Source organism: Coenobita brevimanus, chromosome 61 (genome assembly GCF_032717465.1).
Source record: "Coenobita brevimanus isolate Jiangsu-jjx chromosome 61, ASM3271746v2, whole genome shotgun sequence".
NCBI lineage: Eukaryota > Metazoa > Arthropoda > Malacostraca > Decapoda > Coenobitidae > Coenobita > Coenobita brevimanus.
Window position 1 is genome coordinate 36,655,154 of NC_137014.1, and position 24,828 is coordinate 36,679,981.

The 24,828-nt window shown below is 41.5% G+C and overlaps 1 protein-coding gene across 1 annotated transcript; it reads left to right on the plus strand.

Annotated features, from left to right (window-relative positions):
* Positions 1-1,911: 1,911 nt before the first annotated feature.
* Saysd1 (SAYSVFN motif domain containing 1) lies at positions 1,912-24,484 on the plus strand. The gene is made up of 3 exons (XM_080275324.1): positions 1,912-2,207; positions 5,780-6,003; positions 24,281-24,484. Exons 1-3 carry the CDS (start codon positions 1,956-1,958, stop codon positions 24,411-24,413), a joined length of 609 nt encoding a protein of 202 aa, XP_080131450.1. The 5' UTR covers positions 1,912-1,955; the 3' UTR covers positions 24,414-24,484.
* The last annotated feature ends 344 nt before the right edge of the window (positions 24,485-24,828 follow it).

A 24,828-nucleotide genomic window follows, 5' to 3' on the forward strand; every position in this document is an offset into this window, starting at 1 on the left:
TGGAAGGGTTACCTTCAGTTAATCTTTGACTATTAGGAAACTCTAATATGATACAAAGTTTGTAAATAGAAGTTATGAAATGAAAATTGGCACCACCTGGTTGATGGTGGTTAGGGAATATGACGAGTATATCAGAAGTAATCTGAATTTTGTGAATCGAGTCACAGTATCTAGATAGGAACGTATACGGTGACGTCTGTATTTTGTACTTGGTATCATCAGATGAGAGTATTCAGCTTATCTGTGACATTTCAGAATCTGAGGGGTTGGTTATAGCCTTCAGTAACTCCTTCAGTACAAAAACGCTCTCTTAAGACGAAAAAAAAAAATCTTGTCTGTTAGTAACAAGAATAACAAAATGACGTCCTCGGAGTGGAGGATTTAATGGTACGTGAACGTATGAACCGTCAAACTGAACACACTACAGGCCAACGTATTAGCCCTCTCAAAGCCGGGATATCTCCAGTATTTTTAGACTAGCCAAAACGAGACGGTTTTATTTAATTGCCGTTGAGTCAAAAGAGCCAGAAGTGTTAGTGTATAATAATAGAGTATATATATATATATATATATATATATATATATATATATATATATTGATGAGGTTGATAATCGGCGAGCTGTGTGTGTGTGTTTTTTTTTGGCGTAAAATAGGGAATGACAGGAAAAAAATGAGTAAAAAAGTGAAGGACAGGGGAGGGCAGGGCAAGGTAGGGCAGGACATGGCAAGACAAGCCTGGATACAGTGAACAGTAGACTATAGGGAAAGAAAAGATAGGGCAGTAAAAGTTTGCTGTCTTCCCTATGGTACTTTCTCTAGTTTAGCCTTGCCCTGCCACACGGCACTCTACTCTTCCTTGTCCCGCCCTTTCTCACCTTGCACTGTTTTACCTTGCCTTGCCTTCCCCCCCCCCCCCATCTCACCCCACTGTATCCCATAGAGGGGCAAACTGTGTGTGTATTGCTGGGAAGCGGCGAATGGGTGAACGAGTTCTGTGTATATAATAGTAACACCCTCTCACATACGAAACTTGCCCAGAATGGCCGTATTATATTTATAATGTGCGTCCATAACCTGGAAAGTGTTAATTTACATTATGTAGTCTTTTGACTTGACAAATCTTGATGCTTGGGTAAGGTATCCATATTTTTCATTGTTTTTAGTGGAAAATTTTAAAGCGTTAATAGATGACAAGTCTGTAATACATTTACTGGAATGCTGTAACTACCCGATTATTTTGTCAAGCTTTTTATCATTGGTGGTAGGTGGTGGCGACCATCATCCACTCACTTGATGTTGTGCTGCCTACTTCTTCTTCGTCTTCACCTTTTTCATTCATTTTCTGTCTGCCCTCCTCTCTTACCAGTTCTCACTGTCATCCACTCACTTCCTTCACCTTTAATAATTCTTTTTCTGTGTCTGCCCTCCTCTCTTCCTATTTTTCTCGTTGTTCCTGTAATTTTTGTATTACTCTTCGTTCCCTTTCAGGTGGCTTTACATTGTGACAAGCCTAATGGTTTCCTGCAGGCCTGGAAACCATTTACAACGCTCGGTGGTAACCATAACCAACCCATACGTGTTCCCTACGTGTCAGCAGTTGGGTTGGAGGGTTAGTACCCCACCCCGTAAAACAATGTAAAGACAAACCGGCCACCCCTTCTGGGATTATGGCGTCTGGCTGTAGATAGATATACAGACATTTTTATCACTTTTTTGTGGAACTGATTCAGCTTGTGCTTTGCATCCCAATAAAAGTACATTTCTGCATTACAGTTGTTATGAGTTATAAATCTGAAGGAAATGGAGAACAGTAACAATTAACAGTGCCGAACTTGCTATGCGTCGAAATCGTCTTGCCGCGTCATCAAAATTTTATCAAAACACACACGAACAGAGAAGAAGAAGAAGAGTAGTAAGGTTTCGTGTCGCTTCTTTTGGCAAAGAAACCTACAAAATGTCAAGTGCAGTCAAGCCAAATATTGAGGAGCAGTTGGTCCTCTACCGACAACGTAAAAGAAAGGAAGAGGAGGCAAAGGCACGAAAAGAGAGGCTGTGGTTGTGGATGAACTGGATCATGACACTAGGAAGTGGCTCTGACAGTTCGACTCCTTCCTCCGCTTCCAGTTATACAGCTGATAGCGAAGACCTTGGCCCATGTGGCGAAGAACTAGATGAAGCCGAACACCAGAATGATTCGAAGGCGAAGGTACTAACTACCCTGGCTTAGAACTTTGTGCAGAGTTGTTTATTACAGTGAGGGTATTATAAATTTTTTCTTTCACTAGGGGTAGGATTTACCTCCATTTCGAATGATTTAGAGATTAATTTAATCCGTAAATGACCTCTAACCCCTATTTGGGGTTGAAGTCAAATATGAAGTAAAATCCTCGGAATCGACCGAAGTACATAATTTTCCTTTTTCATTTTTTCACTAGGGGAAGGATTTACCCATATTTCAAATGATTTTGAGACTAATTTTTGCTGGAAATTTTTTTTTCTTTTTTATTAAATTCACCTAACCAAACTAACCTAACCTGACCTAACATAATCAGACTTAACCCCTAGCCTAAGACACATTTGCGAAAGAAATGGCATAGAGAAGACCCTTCCCCCTAATTTGAGCAGCTTATGTCATAGAAAAGGCTGGAATACCTGACAGGCTTGACTATAATAAGTGACAATAACACCAATTTGTGGGGTGGGTCTACACGGGATCACAAATTTGATACTATGGTGACCCATAGTGTAAATTAAAGTTATTAATGTATAGCCAAGTTGGACAGAGTCAATAAAAGTACCTTCCAAGAGGTACTAACAGGTTCTTAAACATTAAGCAAAAAAGTTTTCATGGTTAATTTATACATTCATATAACCATCAATTCTGGGGGGTTTCTTTTGGAAATTGATATACTGTATGTCAGGTTGTACTAATGTTTAGTGTCTGTAAAATATTGTTGCAAATAGATATTACCAGAGAGAGAATTTTTTAGGATCTGGTGACTTTTAGGTTAATGTCCTGCTTTTCGGAATAGCAAAGTACTGGTACTGTGTGAGATTGATTACTAGCCAGTTTCAGTGTGATCTCATTAGGTTAAGGTTAGGTTAGGTTAGTTTAGGTTCTGAGCAAACCTGACCTATAAAATTAATGTGAATGCTTACTATACAGTGGATCTCATTGCTCTGTGAAGCAGAAGAGCATGACATCAAAACAAAACACCATCTCATGGTGTACCTTAGTGGAAACTTCAATATTGGTACAGTATTGTTTATTTGTGAGCATATTTCATTGAATAAAATTTGGTACTATCAGAGATACATTAACTGTCAAGTAGAAATCCCAGATTTGATAGTTGTACAAAGGCAGTGAGACTATAGCTACATACCATAGCATGTGTGCCTCTGTTATTCATTTCTGTTCACAGGTACTGCTTTTCTCTCTCTCTGTCTCTGCCTCTGTCTCTCTCTCTCTCTCTTTCTCTCTCTCTCTCTCTCCAAACTTCTGTTAACCTTATGGTATTTGCACAGAAAATAATGAGACAGCTTCTCAGATAGTAGATACGTTACTGGAAAAAATAGTGGAAAAACTTGTTTTTAGTCACCTACTGCAGAGAGTACATTGTACTGATCAGCTCCTCATGTGTATTATGTACTGTACTTCTAGCATATAGGTACTGTTTATATGTCTATCTGTCTGTTGCCAGATGCCTTAATCCCGTAAGGAGTGTCCACAAATAAATCACCTCCATGTTGCCCTATCCTCTCCATTTCACTGCCCTTCCCTCAGTTCAGACCCTTCTCTTTCATATACCTCTCCATTCCATCCCTCCATCTCATCCTTGGCCTCCCCCTCCCTCTCCCCCACTCCACGTCACTCACATGCATTCTCCTCATTAGACTCTCACTCTCCATCCTCTCCACATGGGCAAACTACATCAGTGTATTTCTTCTAATGCCTTCTGTTACCTCCACATCCACAGCACAATGCTTTTTCACTCCCTCATTTGTCAGTCTGTGCCTCCAGGTAACTCCACATGCTCCTTGCAGCTCATTTCCACTACTCTCACTCTTGACTTGCATCCCTCCAACAAGGTCCAAGTTTCACTTCCGTACCGGCATGTTGAGTTGGTATCAGTGTTATAATGCAGCGACCTTTTTTTTTTTACATCCATGCCACTTCCCAATTTCTTATCACTGCTTTCAGAGAACCAGCAAGCTTTCTCCCCTGTTGTACACTTTTAAGCACTTCATCCTCTGAACTTCCATCCCTACCGATCACACTACCCAAGTACTGTACTTAAATGCACTCACTCTTTCCATTTCCTCATCATCCAGTCTCACTGTACATTCAGTGATTTTATATCTCTTGAAGACCATAGCTTTACTTTTCCCTACATTCACCTTTAGATTCTGTTTCTTACACACTCTTCCAAACTCATCACCAAGCATTGTCGTTCCCCTTTGTCTTCGCTTAACAATACAGTATCATCTGCAAACAACAGTACAGGAAGTTTCCAGAAGTTGCTTTCTCTCACTAGGGCCACTCCAGCAACCACTGCCCTCTCTCATCAGGGCCACTCCAACATCCACTGCCCTACCTTGTACTGTATCTCTTTTATTACATCATCCATATACAGATTGAACAACCATGGAAACATGACACATCCCTGTTTCAATCTTACATTCAGTTAGAAGAACACTTTGTTCGTGATCCACATGGCCTGCAGCCTTAGCACCCTTGTACATATACCCATTGGAAAAAAAAAAAAAAAAAAAAAAAAAAACTACCTCCCCTTGAAAGCAACAAAAATGTGGCTACTTATGATTCCATATTGTTGTGTTTGCTAGGACACTACCACAAACATAAATCAGTAAAACATGTATTTGTGATACAGATGTAATATTATGAAACTGCTGGTACTGTACCATAGGACTTGAAAATATTCAGAAAAATGGAGGTGATACAGTAGATGCATTTAATATGGAACATGAGAACAAAACAAAAGATACGGACCTACAAGTTACAAATTAAAGAGAAACTCGCCAGATTTGGCAACATCAAAAGTGTTTTTTTGGTGCCAAGACTCATGGCAGTGTTTGGTGGTGGGACCCACAATGCAGAATTGTTTTGGTGGTGGAATTTCCGGCAAATGATGTAGATTTTGATTTGGGGTCTTCCCATAGAATTTTTAAAATTCATCCCCATTTGCTGTGACAGATATTGACACCTGCCGGATGATTGAGAGTTTACCGCACATTATATTGAAGGCTTACTGTATGCACAGTACCCTAGTGGAATATTACAGTATGCATCCCGGATCACATTATTCCTTCATAGAATAGTCTGTAGTTTATACAGTAGTGCTTGACAACAGTTAACAGAAATACTGATACCGGTTACAAGTATGTTGTGTTATCATGGCATTTGTACAACTGAATTACGAGAGAGAGAAAAAAAGTATTTTTTCATGTGTTATCATGGGATTACACAACTGAATTACAGGAAAAATAAAAATTAAAAGTCAGTTAAACAAACAAACAAAAAAAATGATCATCTCAGCATCTTTTAATAATAATATAACTATGTTGATTTATAATTTCATTTTTAATTATCACATATACAAAAGCTTTTAAATACATTTTGGTTGCTTCTTTGTTGTCACTAACAGGGAGCAGGAATCATATACACTATATATAATGTTCAGTATTTTGATTGTTAGAGGAGTGTAATATTTAGAATAACTTCACCAGTTCAGATCTGACTAAATACTTGTCCTACAGGTAAGGAGGAGAGGTATTCTCACCAAGACTTCCTCCTCAAGCAGAAGTAGTGACTGGAGTGAGAGTGGTACCACCAACACCCCACACTTATTCACTGCTTACACAGCCATGGACTGGGCTGCCCTTGTCCTGAAGCTGGTTCTTTGGGCCCTTCTCATGAAGATCTTCATCATTATTGAATTTGGGGCTGTGTTCTTCATCTTCAGTGCCTTTGTATTTATATGGTACGTATACAAGTTTTACCCTTCAGGGTCAGCACTGGGGGGAAGACTACCCAAGGTGGCACTGTGTACTTCAGAGGAGGAGGAACAACTAGGACCTCAAGTCTGGAAGCCAGTACTCCTCAACCTACCCTGTGTCCTGTGAGGAGGATCTTGGTCAGCTTGGTGGGTTGCTGTCTCCCACTTGGGGGCAGCTGCTTCTTATTCCAGTCTTTATGCAAAGACTGACTTCAGTAGTCACTTTCCTCTTCCTGTCACTCGCTGGAGACACAGAGAGCAGTCCTGGTGTCACCTGCACTAAGCTCATGCATGTACAATGTACTGTGTGCAGAAGGGTTATCCTTTATCTAAGTATGGGAATATGGTGTATGGTACTTTGTGCATAGGGTGTTCACATACATGGAAGCACACAGTAATCAACCTTATGCACAAAGTAATATGTATACATCCCTGTCTTTGTCCATATACTACATACTACTACTGTAAATAAACTATTTCCTTTGGTGTAGGTAAATCAAGAATTTTTGTGCAGAAATGATATTGACCCTCAGTTAATCATTGAAAATAAGCTTTTTATTATTCTCTGGCCAAAGATCAGGGATGTTGTTTGAATACTTCAGTGCATAGGTTACTCTGTGCATGTGGGGCATGTGACACTGGACCTAAACGTGATACATATGCCCTGTTTGCTCCTTACACATCATAAGCACATAGTGGACTTGTGGATCTGTTCAGTGTAGTTCTTCTAGAGTTGGATGCACACCACATGCACTACACTTACAAATGCCAAATAACAACTGAAGCACATGGGTATGTGGCAGGTGCAGCACATCCACAAACACTCCTCTAACACATCCACAAACACTCCTTTAACACATCCACAAACACTCCTTTCACTCCAAACACAGGTCACCCCCCCCTCACACACACACACACACACACACACACACACACACACACACACACACACACACACACACACACACACACACACACACACACACACACACACACACACACACACACACACACACACACACACACACACACACACACACACACACACACACACACACACACACACACACACACACACACACACACACACACACACACACACACACACACACACACACACACACACACACACACACACACACACACACACACACACACACACACACACACACACACACACACACACACACACACACACACACACACACACACACACACACACACACACACACACACACACACACACACACACACACACACACACACACACACACACACACACACACACACACACACACACACACACACACACACACACACACACACACACACACACACACACACACACACACACACACACACACACACACACACACACACACACACACACACACACACACACACACACACACACACACACACACACACACACACACACACACACACACACACACACACACACACACACACACACACACACACACACACACACACACACACACACACACACACACACACACACACACACACACACACACACACACACACACACACACACACACACACACACACACACACACACACACACACACACACACACACACACACACACACACACACACACACACACACACACACACACACACACACACACACAGCATCCAACAACTCCCCCTACTCACATAGCCATTACCACTACAACTCAGCCACTGCATAAAGACCACTCCTGCAACACAGCCATGCTAGATGCACACTGCCTGGAACGTGCAACGTAAACAGTACAACACAGTGTTGATGGCCTCTGCTCCAAAACACCACAACTTGGAGACACTTTTCACTGATGCAACATACAGATTGCACTCCTACAACAAGCAAACCTCACATGCACACACAAGGCCCCACACATCAGACACTGTTCACACATCCATACAGACAGAATTAATGGCCATGCAGGAGACCTCATCATTTTCATTCACAAATCCATCCTCTACAAAGACACAACACAGAGAACACAGTGACTCCTCCCTGATGACACCACATTAGAAATACAAGCACTCACTGGCAGCTCTGGTCACAAAAAAGAAATTAATATTTTTTAGCATTTACATTCCCCCTGACACTTCCCCCACCATAACAGTGCATTGCAATCCTCAACTCCTATCCCCAACACAGACACTCATATCTATCATTGGTGAGGGCTTTAATGGCAAAAACACTGCCTGGTAATATACACAAGTCAAACTAACCACTGAGGCCACAGCATTGCAAGATAGTTCAACAAAATATACTAAACATTCTTAGTGACGCTCCACAATACACACACATCCCGCACCAAGCACTCAACTCTTCCTCCTCCCCAGACACCACATTCTAATTGTCCACATATTCTTACACCACTGCCTGGTGGGCAGAACCCAAATTCCCTTCAGATCACCTCCCTATTTTCCTCACCACAAGAATTCACTTCAAACCAAAGCAATCACATATCATTTACACAAACTACAAAAAAGCAGACTGGACTAAATTCAAATAGGAAACAGAAAACGCTACAGTACACAAAACAGCACACCCATCACCAACAGGCACATTATGAAATTAACATCTTAATGCCGACAAGCACCATCTTCCTCAAGGCAGCAGAAGTCACTTCACTCCAGATGCTATGCCAGAGATTGCTTCCTCCATAAAACAATGCAGCACACACAAATGCAACTTCCCCCCCCCCACACACACACACACCACAAAGCTCCAGTAATTAAACAACAAAATTGATAGCAAAATTAACACTTAGAAAACAGAAAATTGGATTTCCTTTGTAACAACACCCAGCCACTCCACAGACCCCTAATGGCTCAACAAAACACTTAACAGCATTACTAAATCACAAACAGGCATATTCAAGACCCATGCTGCCAGCACTATCAACACCCAGCACATCCCTTTTTAGAAGGAACAAGCAAACATACTCAAGGACCACTACACAAACATAAATCACTTTACACCAGCATGCACTGATTCAGAAAAACAAGCTTCTCAGCATAAGCATCCCTTTCCAATAATCCACAGTGTAACCCACTTTACTCCAAAACAGACATGCAACATCATCAAGAAGATGAAGCTCTGTACATGTACAGTATAGGGCTGGATAGCATTAACAGCGTACATCTGTAACACCTAAGATCACATGGCATCCAGGCTCTCACAGACATCAGTGACTTATATGCACATCTTAGCATTCCCAGCATCTGGAAACATGGATCAGTCTTCAGTATGCCTAAACCAAATGAAAAGGAATACACCCTTCTTTGTACAATCCCATAACTACCAAGCATTCCATCCAAGATAACTGAACATCTGATTCTTAACAAATTCACACTTCATATCCTCCTTGCTCCATCACAACATATCTTTAGAACGATGCACTTGACTAACACCTTTCTAACCAACCATACACAAGAAACTTCTGATGGCATGAACTCTGCACTCTGCACAAGTTACACATATTACAATGATAGACCTATGATGCCATCCCGCAGTTCATGCTAATCACCAAAATCTACAGCACAAACATTGAGTACAATACCAAATACTGGCTTGTCATCTATTTATCTGATGTACAAAGGACACATTACACTCTAGAACAACTCATCACGAGCATGAAACTTTCCTAACGAGTTCCACTGGGCTTTGTCCTTTATCTTACCCTCTTCAGTCAATAGGTGCATAGTGTTTCCATACCCCATCTGCCCACGTATATTGCGTCATATGCAGATAACATTACCATATCATCCACACATCACATCACAGACACAGCCTGTACACTGTAACAAAACTTCCTCAACACACTTCAGGCATGGGTCAAGGACAGCAGGCCTTGACCGACAGTTGTTCCAGTCAAATCTACCACCAGACTCATCACCAGTAGCAAGGATGGGCATTGATACTCTCCTGATATCACACTTGACAATGTACCATTACTTACACTTCCATCAATAAGATCGTTGGAGTGACATATGACATTGGACTCACCTTCGAGGGTCACATACAAGACATCAAGAGGCAGTGCTTCCCTTAACTGCTCTTCCCTTAATTTAATGCACTCAGGTTATTTGGCAAACTTTGGGCAACAAAAAGAAAGTCTCTCCCTACTGTACGTTAGATCATTGATGTCCTTTGCCTCTCCTTAACACTCACTACAACACCATGCAGACCATACAGAAAAACGCTGTGCTCATCACTGGCTCCACCAGAACCACTCTCACAGCTCACTTACACATTGAAACTAAAGTCTTCCCTGTGCCCCCTCCTGAAATTGAGCTGATCAAGTACACATAGGTAGGCATAGATCAGGACATCATTCAGCCCTCATCATGGACCAGGTTAGGTATGGGTTGGGAGGAATCAGATGACATGTGCCTCACATGTGGAGTAGGCCCAAATAACATAACACACATAGTGGAGTATGCACAGCACATCCCATGTGCAGTTGCTTACCTGCAGTCAGTGAGTGCTTGACCAGGTGGACCATGGTTAAGCAACAACAACAACAACCATTCAGGACCCATAAAATATGGCTTGAGAGTGTAGTGTAGAGCTACCACCCTTGTCAGGTGTTTGTAAGCCAGGCAATACAATACAAACTGCTTGCATGCATAGCAAATAATGTGGGGGGGGGGGGAAAAGACGTAAGATGAGCAAAATGATATAAGCATCAGTGAGTAAAAAATTTGGAGGAAGTGAATTACTGCAGATATTCAGGAATGAATATTGCAGCAGATGGAGTTCAGAAACTTCAAGTTAGCCAAAGGATAGGAGAGGAGGCATTGAAGAGTTAGTGGAAGGAAAGATCAGCATCTGTTAAGTTGAGGTTGTTATGTTTGAAAGCATTGTTGTCAACAACCGCATGAATGCAATATATGAACCATAAATGCTGTAAATTGGAAAAGGGTGGAAATGATGCAAATGAAATATCTAAGATGATTATTTAGGGTGAGATGGTTTAGCAGAATGAGAAATGACCTTGGACAGTGAATGACATCTATCTAGGTTGCTGTCTGCAAGTTGTAGAAATGACTTTTCTTTGGATTGCTGCAGCCATGGAGAGGATGGAGGATGTAAGTACAGTCATAGTGAAATTATGAGTGTTATGGAATATGATAAAGAACTATCGGAGTGAGATATGGAGCTTCTTAGTGGAAAAGAGGAATACGTTGAGATGGTATGGATGTGGTCAAATGTGCATAGATGTGGATGCCAGAAAAATTTTGTGAGAGTGAGATTGAGGGCAATGTTGGTAGTGGCAGACCATATGTGGATTGGAAGAAGAGAGTGGAACAGCATGTTAATGAAAGAGTGGGAAGAGGAAGAGGAGTGTTTGAGAGTGAGAGAGATGTGTGAGGATAAGGTGTCCTGGAGGTGTTTCAGTCATGACCGTCGCCTGTTCAAGGGTTTCTAGGAGGAAGCAGGACATTGGAGGTGGTGATGAATATGTCTGTAGGTTGAAAATGATTGCCATGGATAGAAAATGGCTTCTGATTAATATTGTCAGCACTGGAACCTCCGCTGTAACACAGTTTATATGAAACTGCTTCCTATCCAACTTGTTCCACAAGGAAATGTTATTCATGCATCATTCATTCTCATCTCAGTTCACTCCAACCTGTCAGCATCATTCTTTGCCAGCCATATTTCACTGCTAAACATTACATTTCTCACACAAGCAGCATCTGCTTGCATTTGTGTGAAGTGAGAGTTCTTTCATTGTCAGGAGAGGAAGCAGATATTTAAATCTTTTCCAGCGACTTCTGTTTGTGGCCGTGGAATTACTTTTCACTCAACATGAAGCACTGTCTTGTCACTCGGTTAGCAAAGTTCCCACACACACCATGGTAACCTAAACACACACCTACCACAAAATATATATATATGTGTGTGTGTGTGTGTGTATAATATATTAGGGTGTTTGAAAATTCTCAATTATGTGCTCGGTGAATGCACACATGCTGAGTCCCATTTCATAAGCAATGACTTCATGCAAAAGATGAGCATAACTGCCTGTTCTTATTCCATCCCCACAAGGTAAGCATGTTTTGCCGCTTGTGAGAAATTATTTGGTCAACTGCCCATCGTTGTGACCGGTGCAGGTCAAATTGAAAAGCTACTGGCTGTCCGGAAACAGTTTTGGGATGGGAGAGGCGATGGGAAGAGCAGTATTGGATGTTCTAAAGCAGTGGTCACAAGTGGAAGACTGGGTGGCTGGCCTCTGCTTCGATACTACTCCAAGCAATACGGGTGTCCACAGTGGGGCTTGCATTGTCATCCAGAACGCCAATGGGAAACCGCTCCACTTCATTGCATGTCGCCACCACATCCACGAGCTTCTTTCCACTGGGGTCTTTGGCGTGTTCTTCTTCCCCCTCTGGCCCATAAATCTCCCTATTTGGCCGAAGATATCATCAATCAGCAGTTTTTCAAACCGTACAAAGCTCAGACCAATTGTTCTGATCCACAACCCTTAGGTAAATGGATTTCGAAGTACCGAGATGAGCTGGCTTCCTTCATCGTCGCAAGTCTCCAGGAGGGCCACGACTATGATGACTACAGGGAATACCTCGAACTTGCATTTCCCTTCCTGGATTAACCTCTCTCCAAAACAAGGCAGCGCTCTGACAGCAGATTCCGCCATCCAGGAGGATACAACAGGGCCAGATGGATGGGGCGGAGGATCTACTTGCTGAAGATTTACCTGTTCCGGGACCAGTTCCCTCTCACCCCTCACGAGGAACAAGCTCTTAAGTGGATAAACGTCTTTTAGCTTACAGTGCATCTTCAAGCATGGTACTCATCACCAGTTGGAATCGATGCGCCTGCAAATGATCCAACTCTCCTCAAGACACTACAGATCTATGAGAACGAGGTTCATGAGGAGGTGGGTGGCACAGGACTGAAAAAACTTCAGAACCATGGCTGGTACTTGAGTGAGGATTTGACAGGCTTTTACTTTTTCTTGAACCTCATGCCTGAGTACAAAAATGCTCAGATGCTCCTCAACCTTCACCAGAAGCTTCCTTGAATGGTGAGGGCGAGGAAGGTTGATCCCTGAGTGTTGTGAGACTCCATGGACATGAAGATTACTGATTTTGTCACGGTCCAAACACAAAACTTCATCAAGTGTTTGAAGATGGAAGTTACCAGGGAGCTTGCAGACATTGAGGAGCACTGCAGCTGGGTCATGGCAGTCAGTGTAGTCAACAACTGTGTTGAACTCTGAACACGGAGTCAAGCTGGCATCTGGTTTTAATGAGAAGCTCTCGAGGAGCAAGGAGAAGAGACAGCTGGCCCTCCAAATCACCACCAACCACAGGACGGAGGTTCCTCTGTCATGGAAGTCCATAAATATCTAATCATCATGTGTCCTGCTGTGAGTCGTGGTCATTTTGTCAGAAAATGTCTTCATTTTCATGGATTGAGTTTATTGTCGTCCTCATGAACCATAGTGTATGACACCATCTGTGGGGTGACTTATTTTCGTTCTAATAAAAAGAGATTTCGTCTGTTTACATTTCTTTCCAAACAGACTCCGAGAAATGTGTGTGCTTTGATCCAAGTCAAGCTTGAAAAAATAACTCTATGATAATGAAATGCCCTATATATATACAGTACTGTATATTGTATGTATATATATATATACAGTAATCCCTCCAATATCCGATGTAATAGAGCCATAGGCAGGTCCGGATAGTGGTCCTGTTCGGATATTGGGCCCCAGCTTATGGACTTGTACTTATGGACCCTAACTCAGAGAAACACCTATACAATTCCCTCTGGACATGCATAGCACCTATTTAAGACCCAAATCACACCAATAAGGCACATAAAAGACTGAAATAAATGCAAAAGAAGCATAAAATGAGGTTTTAGAGGTAGGTTCATACAATATTAAATATTCTGGGTACTTACAAGTCCCTGGCTACTGGACTGGTTTGAACCGCCAGTTTGCAGTCCACAGTTAATCCTCTGCACTCTAAATTCTAATTTCTTAACACTGCACAACACTGTAAATTCCTTTGTGTTCTAGTGGCGAGGTATTGCAGTTTATTCACTGTTTATTCACAAAAAACAAGCACCTGTGGCTTGCACTGCTATGAACATCTGCTTTCGATCGGAGTTAGGCTGTGACTGTTGATGATGGTGGGGTAACAGAGTTGCCAGATCGCAATGGCCACATTACCAATCTCCTCATCTTTCATTACCAAATTTAACTTTTCATTACCAAATTTGTAAAGCTAGCATTTATTCTTCACTAATTATATATACAAGTGGAAATACATGTAATCACTCTCCTTATAATTAACACCATGTTGATTATTTTCACGCTATGTAGGGTAGCAGATTAATCAGAGAGGGCAAACAATCCACCATCTCCATACTGTGTATCCTTATACATGTGATTCATTACCAAACGAATTTTTCATTACCAAATTGGCACACACTTGGTAATGAAAAATACCAAATGGTAACCCTGACAGGGGAGGGGGGAGGGGGCAGGAAGGAAGGAGTGAAGGGACCATGGTGTAACAGCTGTTCGGCGCCAGGCGGCAATTTCAAATTACGGGTGGGAAAAAAGTCAGATTTTTTTCTAATTCTTTGCAGTTTTTGGCCCATTTTGGGAATATTGGATCCCAGGACGATTATGTCCGGTTAGTGGGGATGTTCGGATATTGGGCGTTCGAGGGATTACTATATATATATATATATATATATATATATATATATATATATATATATATTATATATATATATATAATGTTGTTATATATACATATATACTTATACAGGCATACCCCAAGATAAAATACCTCTAGATATGATACCCCTGCACAGCGATGGAGGTAGAAGTACACTCAAACCCCAATTTAAGGGACTAAATGGGGTATCAACTTGTCCCTTACTTGAAAATGTCCCTTACTTGAAAATATCCATTGTTTTACCACATATAAAGACAATATTACTATGAAATGCAATGATTGTTTCACTTATTTCTTATTTATATGATTATGAATATTATGGGTACTGCATAAAGAAACATATTAATGTGTATAACCTAGACATTACGTATCATTACAAAACAATAATGTCCGTTTATCAGGTAGAATATGGAGCCCCTAAATCCGAAATCCCTTAAATGGAGGTCCCTTTAATCGAGGTTTGAGTGTATCACCCTACCCTGCTGAACAATGGCCAAACCTCGGTATAACAATGGGTTTTGTATTTTTAAAGCTGATTGTGATGATATTTTAGACTTAAATTTTGTATTTAGGTTGATTTATAAACTGTTTTTAGACTTAGAGTACTGTGTTTTATTCATAGGTGGGGTGAACATTGTCATTTTGGGGTACAGTTTACTAAGTTTGATTTTTTCCAGACTTATTTTTGATGATTTTCAGATTTTATTTTTGTGTTTAGGTGAGTTTTAACCCCTTAACCGCGGGGCGTCACTTTCGTGACGCTTGGGAGCAAGGGATCATACCGCGGGGCGTCGCTTTTGTGATTCTGTGTTATTTTGAATTCACCCGGGCTTTCAAGTGGGGGCTTGTATCATCTATCAGTACTGACAATGTCCAACACTAGTCAGCACTCCTAATCTCATCTGTACCCCCATCCATTGTTGACAATTTAGCCATTTCTCCCCGTTCTTGACTCCCCTCCCTACCCCCACTCCATTACCCTATCCTCTCGCCTGCCCGGCCATGCTACGCTAAGTAAATCTACCCTGGAATTTTTCACTGATTTCATCCATTGAAATAAGCCCTATGTCGTATTCTTATACCAAATAATATATACAAGAAAGAAATCAGGTAAGTGAGAGTGCCATACACCTGGAATTGGCTAATTATCACCTGACAACACCTCACGTGCACTCGTTCGCTAATTTTCGCTGTTTTTTTCCCCTTGAAATATGCCGTATAATCTATTTTCGTAATAAATATACATGTAAGGAGAGAAGGGAGAAGCCTAAGTGATATTTACATTCACCTGGAACTACCTAATTTATAATGTATTGTCTAGATTTCCTGCCAATCATATCAGTGCTACACAAAGCTGTTTCAAGATTTAACATTGGTAGCTCTGATTATATATCTCCTAAGGAGGCCTCTAATCTATTTTCGTAATAAATATACATGTAAGAAGGGAAGGGAGAAGCCTAAATGATATTTACATTCACCTGGAACTACCATATTTATAATGTATTGTCTAGATTTCCTGCCAATCATATCAGTGCTAGGCTTAGCTGTTTCAAGAGCTACGTTGGTAGTGCTGAATAACCCTCAAGTAGGCCTCTCAACCCGGGCCGGCCCTCCTAGCAGTTCTCTCTCAGATTCCGAAGAGGAGGTACGGCTCATCCTCTTGCTGACTTCAGGGCCTTTTTTCACCCCCATGCAAGGGCCCTGTGACCTTTACCCCCTACTAAACCTCGTGTGGAAAGAGGTAAAGGGCTGACAATTGATAAAAGAGTGACTACGATCTTTCTATTGAGTAAAACAGTGCAAGTGGAATTGTAAATAATGTGTAAATAATGTGTAAACAGCAAGTGAAAGTAATGAATGTAAATATACGTGAACAATGGAAAATAGTTTTATAAGTTATTTCAAGTGACAGTGCACAACACAGTGTAAATAAAATAGAAATGTAAATAACATAAATAAAATAGAGAACGTAAATAGAAATGTAAATGAGTAGTATTATAAGAATACGAGTATATACCCTAGGAGTAATGAAAGTGAAAGTTTCACTCTAGCATGTCTGAATGCTATGAGTTATGAGAGTGAAGATGAAAGTGACATTCACTCTCAGTGCCAGTATACAGGACGAGAAAGTGAATGCTACGTATTTTACTGAAAGAAATTGAATCCCTACAGTGACAATAAACTAATACTACTGAAGGAAACTTATGGATAAAGACTGTAGATATATATAAGCGTTATATAGTAATAGAAATATAAAGTGTGAGGGGTTTTATGAATAATAAATGACAGACTACCATGAGCGAACTAGTGCCAGTGCGACGATCAGACGCGCTCGTAATTTCCATTGCTTTCAAAGTGTTTTTTTTTTTGAGTATGGATCCCAAACTACTTGAAAATTGTAGAATAGTGTTTATAGTGTTTGTATCTGGCTGTGGTAATCATATTACGGGTTGTCGGGAAGTGTAAAGTGGAGACTTCGTTACCCTACTTCAGAGGTCTCCACAAGTCCTACGGTAACCGACGAAGGCTCAACAATCATTCCAGGAGAAAGCTGAAGGTATGTGCCATAAGCATATGTAATTTTATTATTCTAGGACTAATAACTGATTTTTGGCAAATATTTTTTGAGAGTCTGTCGGAGCCCAAATAACCCCGCGGCACACGCAAGTCATTGGTAAACAAGCCCGCGGTGTAGGGGTTAAACTGCTTTTGGGCTTAGTTTAGCTTGTTTTAAAGCTGTTTGGGGGTTTAGGTTAGCTAGAAACTTTTTTAAGACTCATTTGGGTGGGTTTAGGACTTGGTTGGGGGAAAACCCAGGCTCAAAAATGCATCCCTGTACTGTACTTTACATGTTAAATCTACCCCGAGACACGATACCCTGCCTAGCAATGGATTTTTACTTAACCAGTTGCATCATTAAACTGGGGTATGCCTATGTATATATATACAGTATATTCATTCATTGCCAGACGCCATGTATCCCAAACGGGGTGGTCAAGGGCTTAGAGTTAATTGTTTTACAGGGAGGGGCACTAATCCTCCACCAACCCCACTTGACACGTAGGGATGCCAACAGCATCTGGTGTTCCCAGGCGGTCACCCATCCAAGTACTAACCAGACCCAACTATACTGTATATATATATATATCTATATATATATATATATATATATATATATATATATATATATACTACAAGCCAAATGGTTTCCTGTAAGCCAAGAAACCATTTACAACACTTGGTGGCAACCATATAACCAACCCATACGTTCTCCCTACGTGTCAACAAGTGGGTTGGTGGAGGGTTAGTGCCCCTCCCCGTAAAACCAATAACTCAAAGTCAAATGGCCACCCCTTACAGGATTATGGTGTCTGGCAATATATATATATATATATATATATATATATATATATATATATATATATATATGGTAGGTGGGGGCACTCACCATCCACTCACTCGATGTAGTGCTGCTTTGAGTCTGTCCTTTCCTCTCTTCCTTCCTTCCTCTTTGTCTTTCTTTCCTTCATTCTTTCTTCTTCCTTCTGCCTAGAGGTGACTTTACACTCCCTCTTCTGTTTTTCTTTCCTTCATTCTTTCCTCTTCCTTCTGCCTGTGGATGATGCTGAGTGTTACCCAAATAATGGCGCCTGGTGGTGTAGTGGGTACTTGAGGTGCTCCAGTCTGCTTAAGCTGGTGCAGGTTTAAATCCAAGGGATGGTTAGGGTTTATTGCTCACATAATGCCACTCAGGGTTGAGTGAGGCAGGTCACTCTCATCTTAAATGTCAGGACCAACTTGCCCTGGGCTCCTATGCATCTCGTGGGGCGACATAGGGTTGGATGATGGATGGATGGATATATATATACTGTATATATATATTGTTACGTGGCTGGCAATGAGACCCGACACGGCTCACCCGACCATCCACCCGTGCCTGTTCGAAACCCGAATCTCCCACCTCCACTCGCTACCTCAGAATACATTTGGAACAGAGTCTGAACGAGTGGACCATGTTATGGCACACTGTTGCGATAACTTCAGGTGTTGAGGGTCCAGGACTTCGGCGGTTCGGATTAATTCGAATTCTGAACAGCACTGTAGAGGAAGCTGGTGAGGAGGGAGTGAACAGAACTACCTTGGACTGTGAAGGGGGAGGGTGACGAGGGCTGGTCGATGGTCGGCGGAGCCGGGTTGTGGTTTTACATCGATATATATATTGTATATCTGTATTTGTGAGTGATATTATCTGCTGACCCATATAGCAGAACTATGTATGTTTCTATGTTGTGATTATTATTATTAGGGTGTTTAGGGTGTTTATGTTTATGTTTATTATCAGGTAGGGGGACCACTGATGCCATATTCATTGTTCGACAGCATCAGGAAAAATATATTGGTAGGAGAAGGGATCTTTATTTTGTTTTTGTTGATTTGGAAAAGGCCTTTGACAGAGTCCCTAGAGAGGTGGTGAAGTGGGCAATGAGAAAGCTTGGCTTGGAGGAGTGGCTGGTTAGGGTGGTTATGGCCATGTATGTGGGTGCTCACACCCAGGTGAGAGTGAATGGAGATTTGAGTGATGAGTTTTCCGTGAATGTTGGTGTGCATCAGGGGTCAGTCTTGAGTCCCATGTTGTTTATCATGGTACTTGAAGCCCTTTCATGTGACTTTAGAAACGGACTCCCGTGGGAGTTGTTGTATGCTGATGATTTGGTGTTGATTGCAGAGAATGAAAGGGAGGCGGAGGAAAGGTTTAGGAAGTGGAGAGATGGTATGGGGCAAAAGGGTTTAAGGGTAAATGCAGATAAAACAAAAGTGATGATATCTAGGGTTGGTGGCGGTACTGTCAAAGACGAGGGAGAGTGGCCATGTGCAGTTTGCCACAAGGGCGTGGGAAGTAATTCCATCTTGTGCGGTGTGTGTGATAAATGGGTGCATAAGAGATGTAGTGGTATCAGAGGTAGACTGCGAGATAATGCTGATTTTATGTGTACGGCGTGCCGGGGTGAGCATGTGGAGATCGTCAGACGTGAAAGGATTGAACTTGCTGGTGAATCTCTTGAGTGTGTGGAAGAGTTTTGTTATTTGGGAGACATGTTGTGTGCTGGAGGTGGGGCTGGAGCTAGCTCTGTGGCTAGGGTGAGAAGTGGTTGGAAGAAGTTCAGGGAGCTCTTGCCTCTCCTGACATTGAGAGGGCTCTCCCTACGTGCTAAGGGGTCTTTGTATGCAGCATGTGTTAGGAGTGTAATGCTGTATGGCAGTGAGACCTGGGCAGTGAAGGAGGAAGATATTCGCCGGCTCAGACGTACAGAAATGACAATGATTAGGTGGATGTGCAGTGCGTCCCTGCGTCCAAGGCCTGGAGGGGCTGGGTTTACAATGGAAGAGTTGAGAGGTAGGATGGGACTGGAGTGTATTGGTGTTGTGATGAGGAGAGATAGATTGAGGTGGTTTGGACATGTGGAGAGGATGGGGGATGATAATTGGGTGAGGAAGGTGAGAAGTGTTAATATTGGGGGTGGGGTTATGAGGGGTAGACCGAGAAAGACATGAGACGAGGTCATTAAGTGTGACCTTAGGGTTAAGGGACTGAACAGGGAGGCTGCAATGGATCGTGCAGCGTGGAGAGCCGCCATTAGGTGACCAAGGCCGACACATGCAAGCATGTTGGAACCTTTAAAAACGAAACGAAACGATTCGGTGTGTAATGTGGTTCATGCTTTATTGTGGTAAATAGTGTTGGTGAAAGTAAATACAGGTTTTAGGGAATGAGGAATTTTAGACTCCCTACCTTACAGTACTCCACAATGAACAAATTCATTCAAGAAAACCCTATTTAATGAGCGGCGGTAAACAGTGATGAACAATATACGAGTACTACTGTAGCCTGAAGGAAAAGGAACACAAGGATTCCTAACCATTGTGGGTTCTGTTACGCACCTTGTTCGGGATCAGCCGGTGTCTGCTCAGAACTAAAGCTGCGTGACAATATATATATATATATATATATATATATATACACACACACGGTAAACCCTCGATATAACGAACCCCTGTATTGCGAATTTCGGATTTAACGAACTGCCAAATCGCGGCCAAACTTCCCCCGGATTTAGCGAACAAGGTCACTAAATGAGGGGGAGGTTCGGAAATCAGCCCACGGTGACAGCAGCATCCCTTCCTGGCACAGTAAGTGTACTTCAACAGCATCCCTTCTGGGCACAGTAAGTGTACTGTAGCAGTACTACATTACACTGTATTCTTATTATAGGTATTGTATTTATATGTACAGCTTCATACAGTATTGTATTTACATGTACAACTTCATAAACCATTGAATTCTTCATATAAAACTTCATAGAGTTACTTTAGGTTATGTTTGAGCAGGTAGGACCGAACAACTCCCCTTATATAGCGAACTGAGTTCGGTAATCCATCGGAAATACCGACCTCTCGTATATAGCGAACATTTGGATATAGCGACCCACCCTCCCCCCAATTAGTTCGTTATATCAAGGGTTTACTGTACTGTATATACATATATGAGATGTTGAGAATAGTACTGACGTAAACGCCATATATAAACAATGGAGAAAAACGCAGTTAAAGTTTTGCAGTCTTCAGACTGTGATAACTTTATAGTGGGATATGATAGGAAGCTCTTGTTTCTTTTAAATTGAAGCTCTATTACAGGGCTTTCCATACAGTAATACATTCATATACCACAATCTGAATATTGCCACATTAACTGCGTTTTTCTCCATAGGTAGATCTTAAAAAAAAAGTTTTACGTAAAATCACCGGATTTTGCACCTACTGAACCTACTCACATACGCTTCACCTAGATTGCGTCTCTTTTTCACCATGTTTGACCGCCACTCACTGCACTGGGGCCCTCTTTTTCTACTTAGAGGCTCTCCAGGGTCATCCTCACTCTCCGTTGAATCACTCATACCGCCGGCACAAACGTTCTTACGAACGCACACAGAGAAAAAGGAAAATCAATAAATTTCAGTGTGGTGGGGAGGGAGGAGGTAGGACGACTGTGGTGGTCAGGGAGAAGGGAAGAGGCGAGAACGGGGCGTCATCAGTCACGGGAGCTCGTTCCCGCCTCCCATTGGCTGCTCAGCCCCGCGTTTTCTGGCACTGGTGGATACGCTCACACAGGTAAACTCTGAGTGCAATTTTTCTGGGTGAGCCCATAGGGTCGGTAATACCTTCAATACTATAGGGATTTCGACCGTGTTGCGAGTTGTCTTCTGACTACTCGGTTGTGTGTCCAGGCACAGGAGGAAGAAAGTGCTATAATAACTCACCGGCAGGAGCAAGTTCCCTCATGCCATTGGCTGCCCGTGGCGCTTACGCTAGGCAGAGTCAACTTGAGAACATTTTTCTGGGTGACGCGCGTAGAGCCGCAGGTACCACTCTAAGGTAAAGGGTTTTCGACCATTTTCCGGGTTGAATTCTGACTGTTTAGTTGTTGCCGCAGACAGAGGAAGGCCGGAGGAAGACAATGGTGTACATAACTGAAAATCGTCCGAGGTGGCGCTTACGTCACTACTATTCTCAACGCCTCATATACAGTCTGTCCTTGTCTAATACGGTTAATTGTTTCCGCACCCCTACCGTGTTAGAGAAATTTCATGTTACAGGGATTCTTGAAACCCCTACTTCCTTCTGTACCCCTGCCCAAAGTCCACTTTTTTCCCCCTTTGTGGTGCAAATTTTTTTTATTCCCCCCAATTTTAACCTCCGAGAAAGCATTAATATGGTTCAAAAAATTATAAAAGAATATTATTACAGTTAAAAGCCACATTTTATTTACCTTATGGGAGGATAAGAGGAGACACACTGTGCCGGAGAGGAGGTAGAGGGGAGATCACTGGTTAAAATCCTTCAAAGTCAGTAGCACTTATAACACTTCTCATATCATCATCTATGTTATCCATGGCTTCATTCTGCTGGCATTGGATATCCTCTTCCTGGAGTTCAGCAACTGAAGTATGATTGGCTGGGAGGTAGATGACGCCCATTGGCAAGGCAACACTGCTATGATGCATCTCATCATCGCCCAACCGGTTCAAAAACCGTGTTAGCTTCATCAGTGGCCATGTCAGAGGCGATATTGCTTCCTGATAATTGTACCATGTTAGGCCATTTTCATGTTAGGGAAAACCGTGTTAGACAAGGATAGACTGTGTGTGTGAGTGTGTGTGTATGTGTATATACAGTATATATATATATGTATATATATACAGCGGAGTCTCTTTCATCCGAAATTCTTTTAACCGTAATATGCCATTAACCATAAGTTTTACTAAAATGTTCTCATTTCGATTGACCGGAAAAATCTGAAATCTACCCAAAAGTTCAAACACGGTGGGCTTGTTTCGCGCCACTAGCGTTAGTTTACGACTGCATATATATATCCCCTGCTAGGGAGTTGCCCACTCCCTCACCTGCATCCACCACCTTGGAGATTTGGATCATGTGGGAGATGATGTGGAAATGTTCGAATAAGGAAACAGAAAATATGTAAAAACAATTAGGTTTAAGACTTTATTTGTTCGAATTGCTTACAGTGCATTACATAATTGTTTTGGTGAAGGTTTATGTAAGTTATTTGAGTGAAGATTTATTTAAGTTGACAGTTTCAATTACAGTTACAAAAGCGCAGTTACATACGTAGTTACTACAGTGTATTAATTGTTTTGGTGATGTTGAGTGGCTTTTGATTGCTGGTGGTGGTGGTGAGCTAGACGTCGCCAGAAATGGGTGATGGGTGAATACAATACTGTTCTCTTGTATCCTACATATTATTACAGTATCTTTTATCTGAAAAAACCGATTAAACGAAACTTTGAAAGTCCCTTGATTTTCGGATAAAAGAGACTCCACTGTATATATATATATATATATATATATATATATATATATATATATATATATATACACATACATACATACATACAGTAATCCCTCAGGTATCCAGACGCCCACTACAGTATCTGGACCATCTGTTATCCGGATGCTGTGATCTGAATGTTCAAAAACATTATTCATACATTTTTCCATTTTATCAGGACAAAATGCTTGCATCTGGGTGGGGATTATGGCCACGCGAACATTTTTGCCGTTTTTTCCCCTCATTTTTTAGGGCCGTGATGATTGCTTGCCTGTGGTTGATGGGTCTGGTTGACCTTAATTATTGCTTGGCTGTGGGTTATAGGTCTGCTTGACCAGATAGAGTAGTGTAAAACACCAGGAATAAGTGTTGTACAAGGTTCTGTAGTGGCCTTTTACAGTGGCTTTCAAAGTTAGGGTATGTATAAAGGGGGAGCAGGGGAGAAGTCTACTATCTGGACAGAGCCACTATCAAGACATACCTTTGGCTCTGTTACTTCGGATAATCGAGGAATTACTGTATATAGAATGTCATTTGTAATATTTTGTTTTAATGTACTGTAATGCATTTATAAATCTTTTTACCAATCTCATATAGTCTTATATTTCAGGTACAACTTGAGAAGTGAACCAAAGAAGAAAGGGGAAGTGAGTGCCTACTCAGTGTTCAATCCCAACTGTGAATCCATAGATGGAACATTCACAGCGGAACAATTTGAAAGAGAACTTTTACATAAAATGTGATAACGGTTATAGAATCTGTATTAGTACACCATTTTCAGAACATGACAGAAACATTCATGAGGACATAGACTGACCAGATTTGTGAAAAAGATATTTATCCATTTTTCCCAAATAAATAAATATACATATATATATATAATATATATATATACTGTGTATATATATATATATATATATATATATATATATATATATATCGATACACTCTCATCTTAAATGTCGGGACCAACTGCCTAGTTCCTGGCTCCTACGCTCCTCATGGGGCAATGTAGGATTGGATGATGGATGGATGGAATATATATCCTTGTTGTGTGGTAAGTGGGGGCACTCATCATCCACTCATTCGATGTAGTGCTGTTCTCGGGTGTCTCCCTTTTCCCCTCCTCCATCCTTCTTTCCTTCCATCCTCTTCTGT

Excerpts from the sequence above, each read along its gene's own strand:
- Saysd1 (XM_080275324.1), top strand. The coding sequence starts at position 1,956 with ATGTCAAGTGCAGTCAAGCCAAATATTGAGGAGCAGTTGGTCCTCTAC. Across the intron at positions 2,208-5,779 it reads AGAATGATTCGAAGGCGAAG|GTAAGGAGGAGAGGTATTCT; the intron begins GTACTAACTACC and ends CTTGTCCTACAG. Across the intron at positions 6,004-24,280 it reads AGTGCCTTTGTATTTATATG|GTACAACTTGAGAAGTGAAC; the intron begins GTACGTATACAA and ends CTTATATTTCAG.